General features: G+C 38.4%; 1 protein-coding gene and 1 long non-coding RNA gene across 2 annotated transcripts; both read right to left on the bottom strand.

Moving 5' to 3' along the window:
* Positions 1 to 1,920: 1,920 nt before the first annotated feature.
* On the bottom strand, positions 1,921 to 4,621 carry LOC104248652 (pentatricopeptide repeat-containing protein At5g15010, mitochondrial-like). Its single transcript, XM_009804961.2, has one exon. The coding sequence runs from the start codon at positions 4,344 to 4,346 to the stop codon at positions 2,616 to 2,618; it is 1,731 nt and encodes a 576-aa protein (XP_009803263.1). The 5' UTR covers positions 4,347 to 4,621; the 3' UTR covers positions 1,921 to 2,615.
* Positions 4,622 to 5,955: 1,334 nt separating this feature from the next.
* Positions 5,956 to 11,254, bottom strand: LOC104248662 (uncharacterized). Its single transcript, XR_716515.2, has 3 exons — positions 10,774 to 11,254; positions 7,898 to 10,358; positions 5,956 to 7,793 (listed from the first exon to the last, which is right to left on the bottom strand). It is a non-coding gene; the product is annotated as an uncharacterized lncRNA (long non-coding RNA).
* Between the last annotated feature and the right edge of the window lie 401 nt (positions 11,255 to 11,655).

Genomic DNA, 11,655 nt, shown 5'->3' with positions numbered 1-11,655 from the left:
AGAGCTGCACTTAGAGGGAAAGGCTTCTGCACAAACTTCTTCGAATCCAAACACTTTAGAATCGGGGTGCCCCCGGTATTTGGTCAACTCGTAAGTTGTACGTTTCTACCTTTTTGTCATTAGCCTCGATTTTCTTTTCTCCCGATTTGGTCCATTTAATGAGCTCCTCGAGCATATTCATAATGGCGGGGTTAGTTTCCGATCCATTGTCGTTCGATTTCTTCGGTACAGGTTCAACCCTATGAATAACTTCTTGTGATGTCGAGCTCAATTCTGCTTGGTGCTCAATTCTGATTTTGGAGCTGCGCTATCGCAGCTTGCTGAGTCTGCAACATTTCAAATATCATTCGAAGGCTAATCCCGCCTTCTTCATCTCTCTGCGCGTTCTGATTGGCTGCTCGGGTATTTCTGCGGACGCTATTTTCAGGGTCAATGCCCAAATTCCCATTAATGGCAATACGAGAACTAACATCGACTGGGTCTACGGCCGGTGGTCCGTCGGGGTTGACTGGAGGTACTCCGTTTCCCGGGGTGACTATGTTATCGTTCTCGCCATGAAGACCAATGTGGTGTCTGTGTGAGTGGTGCTACTTGAGAGTTTGACATGTTGATTCTTGAAATCAAAGACACTGACGAGAACCAGCGTAAAGCAGTGTGTGTTTTGAGGATTAATATCAGGCAATCACTATTATCCTTAGCCCTATGGTGGGCGCCAAACTGTTTACCCTTAAAATTGGTTAAGAATTAAACTTATAATGTGGTTTTAAGAACACGTGATTTCACCTAATACCAATTGATAAATGTAAAGAGTAATCATAGAAATTAATAAAAAAAAATTAAGCAAACCAGTGTTTCAACGAAATTCAGCCCTCGAGCTTGAATACCCTCGAATTGATAGGTGCTAGAACAGTTAGAAATAAAACAAGCGGATGAACAAGAATATCAGTTAGAAAATATTGTATTGCTTTGATATGTGTGAATGTAAGGTGGTTACAAAATGATTAGGACCCTCTTTATATAGTGGAGGAATCCTATCTATGGTACAATTCTAATTACGGAAGTAAATCTCATGATTATCCTAAACAACTAATCTTGATTTGATATGTTCCGGGATTTTCGCCGTGATCTTCGACCGCTAACGGATATCTTATTTTTCCGTTATTGCGCTTTGCTCGAAGCCTTCCATATTTGGTCTCGATCAGTGCTGGCCTCGATCTCGACAAGTACCTCGATCTCGATACCTTGTCTTCGGGCTCTGGTCTGCTCCACTACGAGGCTGGCCTTCGATGTAATTCCCTGGGCTCGGTCAAATAGTAAAATTGGGTAGGCCCGTTTTTAACCGTATACACACATTCTATCCGAAGTTTTAAAAAAGGAAATGGCATGACCATTCAAACTAGTGATATTGAAGGGAAGAGGGGACACTAGTGTTGATTTGTAAATACCATCTATTGTTTCTTCTCTGATCACTCTCTATTCAAATTGGTAATCTGTGCCTCCCACATCTCGCATTGTACTACTTTTACCTATGTACCAAAGCCAAGGGGCTTAATCTGAAAAAAATATCTACTAATTCCTCTATATCTTACTTATAAAATATGTATTGGTCAAAATGTTCTTACAGTCTACAAAACAGAACTTGATTTTCACACTGTTAGCATATAATTATATATTGGAATTAGGATTTAAGTTATTAAATACACTGATAGTGTAAAGAAAGATTATTTTACATCAGTGAAGTTTAAATTTTAACATGTGATAGCATGTAAACTACCATTGTTATTAATCTTTACGAAGAAAAATACCTGAGCCTTGGCAGGAAAGTGTCAGTAACTTCTGTTTCTTTGTAAACTACCAACTACTATTATAGAAAAGTCTGCAATTATGTAAAACATATCGCACGCATGAAACAATGTAATATCCTCAAACTGATTTTTACCCCCAAGAGCTCTCCAAGTCATTTAGCAGCTCGTAGAGTATGTTTGGCACATTAAGCAGCAGTCAAAGAATCCATTTCAGATATTCTGAAGAAGAGAAGAAGTAACCATTTCAGATATACCACATGCAAGAGATCAGAAGCAGATGATATGCTTATTTTTCTTTTAAAAAGGAAATGGCATGACCATTCAAACTAGCGATACTGAAGGGGAAGAGGGAATACTGGTATTGATTTGAAAATACCATATACAAAGATTTGTTTCTTCTCTGATCACTCTCTGTTCAAGTCCCAAAACCCTCCCCTGTAAATGGAAAGTCAAAAACCTTTTCTTCTGGAAGGGAAACACAAACGTACATTGGGGCATTAACATGGCAAATCAAGTTTTTGGCATATAATCCGATGGATCAGAGTATCTTAGGAAATGTGAAGAGAATTTCTGAAGACAAACAACAATAGATAGGTAACTGAATTATATCAAGTATCTCAGACCACAAGAATTGCCAAGTATACGTGAGAAGCAACTTGCTTTATCCATAATAGTACATTTCCAGTACATGGACCAGTAGCAAACCAGGAACATTCTGTGAAACAATCAAAAAGGAAGAAACCTCATGCACCTGTTATACAAGGACCCGAGCCAGAATCCCTACACTAACTCTGTAATCAACACCCAATACTAATCCCAAAAGGAGAAGCCGCGTTCTCTCATAACTCTTCGTGTTTCAGGCATTTTACGGAAATCCCTTTCTTTATCAGCTTTTTCAAATTTGACCCTCTCTTTGTTTTCCTGACTGCATGTTACTTTATTCTCTTGAAAATCGCCCCTGCCAGCTACCCAAGCCTGAAGCATCTCATCTACCTTGGGCTCCGACAATAAACCTTTTTGCTTCATTTCTTGATAGTATTTGTATGACTCCTCGATTTTTCCATTCAGAAAGAGTCCATGTATCAGCACTATATATGAGCTCCGATCATGGTCCAAGCCATTCTTGCTCATCTCGTCCCACAGCTTGAAGACATTATCAAGCTGGCGCCATCGGCAGAACTTCCGAATTAACATTATATAAGTGTCATGAGTTGGAATACAGCCCATCATATTCATCTTCTGCAACTGCTCGAACACTTCTTCCCCCGTCCTAAGGCAACGAAGCAATGCATGGTAAGTTCGAACAGTAGGATGTATACCTCGTTGAATCATCTCATTGAAGACCTCCTGGGCTTCATCCAGCAATCGAGCTTTGCAGAGAGGCATGATTAATGAGTTATAAGTAACAGTGTTTGGAGTGAGACCATTCTCTTCCATCATCTTCATCACAGTCCTAGCCTGTTTAACCAACCTGCCTTTTGACAGAGCATGAATCACAGCATTGTATACTTTAACATCCGCCGCAACCCCATTCAATTTCATCTCATTGAAAAGCTTAAGTACTACATTGAGTCTACCAGCTCTCGAATAGCAAGACATGATACTACAATACGAAAAAACATCACGGGGAATCCCTTTCTCCTTCATGAACCTCCAAATCCGCTTTCCTTCACTTAAATCATCAAGGGCAAGACACCATCCATTGAGAATGATATTCAAACTCTTGGTATTCAACGGAAAAACATTCTTATTGCAAAAAATCAAGTGCTCCGCGTCTTTTACATTTTTGTAGCGACAAAGAGCGGATAAAAGATCTTGAAATTCTTCCATTCCCATATCGAATTTAAACCGTTTAAACGCATAAAAAGTACTGATAGCTTTCCCCACATCATGAACAGCACAGTATTTCCTAATCATAATCAAGAGTGTCTGAGGATTCACGAGAGATGGTCTATCTTTCCCACCTCTCATTTCATCAATCAATGACCACGCAGTGTCAAACTTTCTCATTTTGCCAAGGATAGATATCATAGAATGGTACTGACGTACAGAGTGCACATAACCTGTTTGTTTACTGGCCCAAATGAAGAAAGTGAATGCAACTTCCCAGTTATTCCGTACACGAGAAAGCACCTCAGTTACTAGTTCTTGTGTGGGCCTTACACCACATTGCTCAAGCTTGTTATACACTTGAGCAGCATTGCTTCCGGGTTCTCTGAAAATAGCTTCAATAGTTTCGAGATCTAAATCAGAATATGGTTCTTTATGATCTTCTACTGAATGTTCACTACTATCTTCCTGTTCAGAATCACTACACGAATTGCTTGAGGAAGGAAAAGTAGAGAACCTGATTCCCGAATTGAAGAAATTAACCTTATTAGACCTTGAGAGAGCAAAACCAAGTAGGAAACTCCGCTGAGGAACGAGGACACTACTGGCGGATCGAGAAAGACAAATTAGATTACTTTTTGGCAAATTGAGATAGTGGTGACCGTGATTCCCACGAAGGAAGAAGGAGAATGCAAGTCTTTTTCGAGACATAAATCCAATTCAGCTACTTCCATCCACAAGAAGCGAGTTATAATTTGTCACGAAACTGTTCGACGAAATGACTGAATGAAATTTACGCGCTACCTCTAATAAACTTTGCACGAATAACCATAAAACACTCACCCATGCCCTAAGTAGTTGTTCTCTTTGCTTTTTTTCTCCGTCTCAAAGCCTCGAAGTACATTTATAACAAACTAAAAAAAGTTTAAAATCCAAATGAACACGGTAGCATATATAAAAACGGATTTTACATCAGATAAATATTTTTCTAATATTTAAGACTTTGAAACCAAATAAAATTTTGACTATTAAACCTTTCCTTCGTAATATATAAGAAATTAAAATTCTAATGTGTTTTATATTCACTTTTTTGTCTAACAAAAAATATAGAAGTAAAACTCTTATTTGTATAAACAATATCCTTATTATATTTGAATTACGTATCTAATCATTGACCATTCCTTATCGCATTTCAGCTATGTAGCAAAGCCTTGTATTTGTGAAAGAGGAACATGCTGTCGTCTTTTGATGAGGCATTTTGACCGAATCCGTTACAAGAATTGACAAAAATAAGAGTGTGTGAGCAGTATTTTCACCATTTTGCTTTTTAGTTCATCACTCATGAAAGAGGAATTGAGCTTCCTAATAAAATTTGATGTCTATTTACAAATCTTTACATAATTCGCTTCTAAGACAAATGACCCCTAAGCGTATCATACAATACGTTTAGCAGGGGAAAAAAAGGGAATCATTAGTGTCACTATGCAGCAAACAAATACGTAGCTTAAAAGATGTAAACTTGCACGACATGCTACAAAGGCTATCATTAACTACTCTCTCCAATCCACTTTTCTTTTTTTTTCTTTTTTTGGTTAAACTGAAAATTTGATTTAACCAAGTATATCAATATGTACAATTGACTCTTTGGACTCCAGAGTCACATCTCAGTATTCATACATTTTTGGAACTGTTCTACCTGTACTCTATTCAACCATCTAATCTATTCACATGCTATTCATGAATACAACTCTATGTTTTTGTGTTCTACTGGGTAACTATTTTAACAATCCAATTGTTGTCGCCACTTGCTCTGTCTCTGGCCATAAGCGTGCAGCTGTAGTATAACTTCCTTTATCAGCTGTCTGCTCGCTATTCGTTGATTGTTGAATCTTCTTCCATTCCTCTGGCCATATTTGATAGACACTTGCTGCAAACAAAAATCCAATGATGCCCGCTCTTGCTCTAGAATTATTGGTTCTTCTAGCTGTCCATTCGATTTCCTCTTCCCAGCTTCTGATTAGTCTCCTTTCCCCTAGCCAATGTAACAATGTGCTCCATATGACCTTTGAATAGCCACAATCAAAGAAAAGATGCTCCAATGTCTCCACTACAGTGGTATTGCATAAGACACATTCCTGCTCCACTTGAATTCCCTATTTGTGAAGTCTATCCACAGCGGACAACTTCTTATGCATTTTCAGCCATAGTATGAAGTGGTGTCTAGGAACAATTCCCTTAGCTAAGACCCGGCTTTTCCATGAAACTTTCTGGAGCTGAGGCATAAAGGTTTGATATGCCTTTTTGATACTGAACTTCCCTCTTTCCTCACATGCATTGAGATCATCTAATGGGTCTCCAATCATCCATTTCCTTGCCTCAAATATCTTCCTAACTATCCAACTAGCTTGATTTGGGGTAGGCATGCTGGCCAGGTCTCTTCCTTTTATATATATGCAATGGATCCACTGTACCCATAACTTTTCCTTCTTTTTACCCACAACCCATAATAGCTTGCAAATTGCAGCTTTGTTCCAGATAAAAATATCCAAAATGTTCAATCCTCCTGCAACCTTAGGCATGCATACAATGCTCCAAGCAACTAGGGCCCTTCTTGAATATTCATTTCTACCAGTCCATAAGAAGTTTCTGCAAACATTTGTCACCATATTCAATATCTTCTTTGGCAATAAGAACACTTGTGTCCAGTCTCAAAGATTACACTTTTGATGAGTTGTACTCCGCCACTATATGATAAAAATTTGGTAGTCCAGCATTTAACTCTTGCAATGATCTTTTCAACTAATGGAAGGCATTGATGGATAGACAGTTTTCTAGAAGACAATGGAATCCCCAGGTATTTAAATGGTATCTCTCCCCCAGAGAAGTGCATCTCTTGCATAATATGCGAACTAAACTCTTGTGTCACTCCTGCAACATAGAAGGAACTCTTCTCCAAGTTGGATTTCAGTCCACATACACTAGAGAAGTGATTGAATGCTTGCATAATCAGGGATATGGACAACTGGTCAGCCCTACAACACATTAATAGATCATCAGCAAAGCAGATGTGCACTACTCCCATGTTAGCACACCTGGGATGGTAGTTGAAATCAGGTTTGTGTCTGAGTTGCTTCAGGGATCTATTTAGATACTCCATAGCCAAGACAAACAGGTATGGGGACATAGGGTCTCCTTGTCTCAATCCCCTCTTAGCTTGAAATATAGGGGTTAGACCACCATTCAAGAGTATGGAGTAATTAACTGTAGATACACAAGTCATGATCAGGTTTACTATCTTCTAAGGATTCCAAATTCCAGCAAGACCTATCTCAGAAAATCCCAATTCAGTGAATCATATGCCTTCCTGATATCCACCTTCACTATGCATCTAGGTGATACTTCCTTTTTTGCATAACCTTTCATAAGCTCATAAGCCAGAATCACAATGTCCAGGATATTTCTTCCTTCAATAAATGCAGACTGTGGTGACCTCACCAAATAATCAACCACAATCTTTAACTTGGCAGTTAACAGCTTTGCAATTATCTTGTAAAGAGTGGTACAACGTGCTATAGATCTGAAATCTTTAGCATAAGTAAGATTAGATACTTTAGGCACCAATGTAATTGTGGTACAGTTAACCTCTCTCAACAGTTTAGCATTGTCAAAGAATTATAGTACAGCATTGACAATGTCTTCTCCTACTGTCTCCAAGTATTCTTTAAAGAATTCTGCTGTATATCCATCAATTCCTGGAGCCTTGTCATTTGGTAGGTCTTTAATAACCCTTAGGATTCCTTCCCTAGTGACTGTCCCAAGCATTTCCTGTTGTTGGCTCAATAATAGACAAGGTCCATCTCTAGCAATGGTAGTGTCAATACAAGGCATTATTGTATATGTAGCTCCCAAGAGTTGCATGTAGTATGCCAAGAACTGTTGTTGCACAATGGTTGGTTCTGAAACTAATATTCCTTGATCATTACATATAGAAGAGATCTTGTTCCTAGCTTGTCTTGCCTTCAACTAGGCATGGAAGTACTTTGTGTTAGCATCTCCATAAGCTATCCATGTAGCTCTGGATCTTTGTCTTAGTATTTTCTCTTGAACCATAATCTATTTTTCTAATTGAATGATCAACTCCTTTTCCTCAGCTATTACCTGATTATTAAAGAGATCATTAGCCAATTGGTTCTGGACTGCCTGCAACTTCTGTTGTATATTACTAATTTTAACCTCTGTGTTTGACATCTCTTTATTCATACCTCTTGCTTCATTTCCCAATGCCTCGAGCTTCATCCAAAGTCTATACATATGACAACCAGTGAGCTGTTGGTCCCAGCAAGTTTGAATAGCTTCTTTGAATATGTCCTGATTGATAAACACATTAAGTAGCCTGAATGGCCTTTTCAGCTTCTGTCTTAGGGACCATTGTTGTGATAATAGTAGGAGTATGGTCTGAACATTCTTCTAGGTTCCCATAGCTCTTGAACCATTTTTCATTACCAAATACCCAGTCGATATGGCTGTAGATCCTATCAGCACCATCCCTCTTGTTGCACCGGGAGTAAAGACGCCCCTTCCTGTTAACTTGTCCCAAACCTATATTAGTAATGCAATTCTGGCAATCTATTATTTCATTTAAATGCACTGGCATCCCATTCACTATATCTTCAGCAAAGAGTATGGTATTAAAGTCCCCAAGTACAATCCATGGCTCAGTTATAGAGATACTGATGTGCCTTAGAGCCTCCCATAATCCTCTTATGCCTTCTATAGTGTTGTAACCATAGACAAATGACATCTTGCACTGGAATTGAGAATCTTGATCCTCCACTTGGCAATGCACTAACTGTGTAGTGCAGTCCAGAATGGTAATCTTAACACAACTTTGTTTCCACCCTAATCAAATTCTACCATTTGGAGCCTGGGAATAATCAGAGTGGAAGCACCAATCAGTACCAAATTTCCTAGTAACCTTAGTAACATTATGTTGTCTAACTTTAGTTTCTAAGCAACCTACTAAATCAACTTTATTCTTGAGCAAAAAGTTTTTAAATTCTCTTTGCTTAGAGGTCTTGTTGAGCCCTCTAATATTCCACGAACAAAAGATCATGGGGAAGGTTTGGCAATAAGGCCATCACTCTGCAACTTTTTATTGTTACCTTTTCTTTGACCCTGAATTCTTCTACTCGCAGGCTCTCCAATTTTCAAGCAGAGTTTACTAAATAGATTGAGATCAACCTCATAATCTGAATCTTCATCAGTGTTTGGTATCTCCTTAGAGCCTTGGAATATTACCACGTGCTTTCCTCTGAATTGGACTTTAGAAGGGACAGTGTGAGTTTCCTCCCGTTATAGATTTTCTGGTGGAGTGTAGACTGCCAAGGACCGGTTTGCAGTTGGATCAGGTTGCCCTTCTGAGATAATTCTTATCTTAGGCTATCATTCCTGCCTTGTTTGTTTATCCTGTTTGGTTGCTTTTCTGAAGGGTATTTGCTTTTCCTGCTTCTGTTTTGGACAGTGCTCATTATTATGTCCAAACTGCAGACATTATGACATAGAATAGGCTTCCACTCATACTCAATTTTTTGGTTCCAAATACCGTCATCTGATTCTTCAACATTGACAACTTCAGGCAATGTTTGGGTGATATCCATCTCTATCAACAATCGAGCATAGGAAATTCTTTCACCTTTAGCTGTTAAGCAATCAGTGCACATAGACTTGCCCAGGAAACTTGCAATTCTCTCTAGATTTTCTTCATACCAATACAAGAGTGGAAGGCCTGGGAGGCAGACCCATATGGGTAGTACTCGTAGAGGTTCTTTTTGCATTTTGAAGTCTGGCGGCCATTATTTCAGAATCATTGGTCTGTTCCTGAAGGTATATGACCCATTTTGCATCCAATTGATTCTAGGGTTGTCTTCTTGGCATCTTTTCAAAGACCTTGCAGCACACATGCTTTTTCCTCTTCATTTTCAACCTTGAATATGAAATATCCATCATCATGTATGAATACTCTAGGTGTTGCCATAGAGTGCCAGACGCCATATACAAATTGCAACATTTCCTTGAATTTTGGGGTTCCTCCAATTACATAACCAATTAGTGCAGATTGCCATTTCTGCTTCTATTCATCGATGTCCGCCTCTGCCATCGTAGGTTTTGCTTGTTGAGGCTCCATCACAAAATTCAATTTGCGGGCAGGATGCACATTACCCTCATCCCCTTTGTTAGCAGCCCCTGAAATCCAGCTAGCTAGTTGAATTGGGGCTAGATTTTGCATCACCCCTGAAACAGGAGTAATCTGCCTTACAGATCTTGCCTTTGGGGAAGCTTCCTCCACCATCTGACTTTTAGGTTTCGACTGGTTTTCATGTTCCATTGAAACTTCCTCTTGTATATCTCCGTTTCCGGCGAGCCATCGTAGTGGTGCAAGTTATCAATTCTGGCTTAACATGCACCTTTGGACTTTCTCTCTCCTCTCTCTACAGTGCCGGAGCAAGTTCGCCCACTCTCCCCATTCACTTTAATATGTGTAAAAACGGCCACAAAAATCAATTAAAGTAATATTACATTAAAAGTACCAACAACATCATAAATTCACATTAATTAAAAGTACAAATCACGTCTACATTTCTTATCAAGACAGAGAGGCTGAGAAATGTTATTAGAACTAATCACTTGGACTTCCCCACTTCCTCCGTATTTCCAAGGTAATCCCTAAATAGAAAATATCAAAGTGAGTTCAATTTCATGAAACTAGTATTTGATAAAAAAATTAATTACTAGGATGAAAGAGGATTTATTATGATCCGCCATAAAAACCATTGTTAACACATCAGAGCAAGTAGCAACGAAATGCGTCACAACGATACCAAACACAAAAACAACGTAGCCACGCCCCATGAAACTAAATACAAATACTACATTCCGCTATCACATAGGAAACTACTGGCCATTAACCTTTTGAAAAATTCCAAACCTACCAATATTCTGAGGTGTATCTATGTACGCACTAATCTCCTCAGACCCCATATATGAACAGTTCATGGCGGTTTGATCGAACAGGCTCATAGTAAGCGAAGCAAAACAGATTTATGCCAGAGTAACATTAAACAAAAAAAGTGCAACTTACTTTTCTATCTCCTCCAATCTTCCGCGCATCCTCCCAAAATAAATCCAGAATAAGCTAAGGATGATTAGAATACATTAATATAAAACTGAAAGGTTTGCAATCACATGAAATCCCAATCAAGAAACAAAGTCATCCCAAGTTTGACTATCACCTAACACTTATTTATTGAAATTTATACTAGATTTCATTCTTTTCTGATTCTTAAAGTTCAATTTCACTTTTTAAAAAAATAGATATATCAATATCAACAATAAAAATTGATACACGCCAGCCATATACCCCAGCAAGGAATGTTCCAGCTGCAAGGACTAGACATAAGAGTTAATATGAGAGAAATTTAAAGCAGATTATATAAGTGGTGATAAATTTACCAAGATGAGCATTTTACTTTTGAGAAGGGAATTGTTTCTAGAACTACGCCCTGCAGATTAATAAAGAAATGAAAAAAATGGAATAAATGGGAGCATTCCGTTAGGTTGGGATGAAAATGGGGTATGGTGAGGCGACGCGAGCCTTCATAATGTATTATATTGTATTATGCTATATTGTATTGTATTGTTGTGATGAATATAACATTTTAGATTGTATCTATATCATTGTTTCATAAAGAATAAACTTGTAATATTATTTAAAAAGTAGGATACCTGATAGAATTATTATGTAAAAGATAAGGTAAAGATAAAACAGTTATATTTAATACTAATAAGGAAGGACAACAACAACAACAACAACAACAACAACAACAACAACAACAACCCAGTATAATCCCACAGGTGGGGTCTGGGGAGGGTAATATGTACGCAGACCTTACCCCTACCCCGAGGGACAGGGAGGCTGTTTCCCGGAGACCCTCGGCTCAAGACAGCAAAAAGAGACGAAACA

Source organism: Nicotiana sylvestris, chromosome 12 (assembly GCF_000393655.2).
Source record: "Nicotiana sylvestris chromosome 12, ASM39365v2, whole genome shotgun sequence".
Classification (NCBI taxonomy): Eukaryota; Viridiplantae; Streptophyta; class Magnoliopsida; order Solanales; family Solanaceae; genus Nicotiana; species Nicotiana sylvestris.
This window is presented reverse-complemented; position numbering and strand designations above follow the sequence as displayed.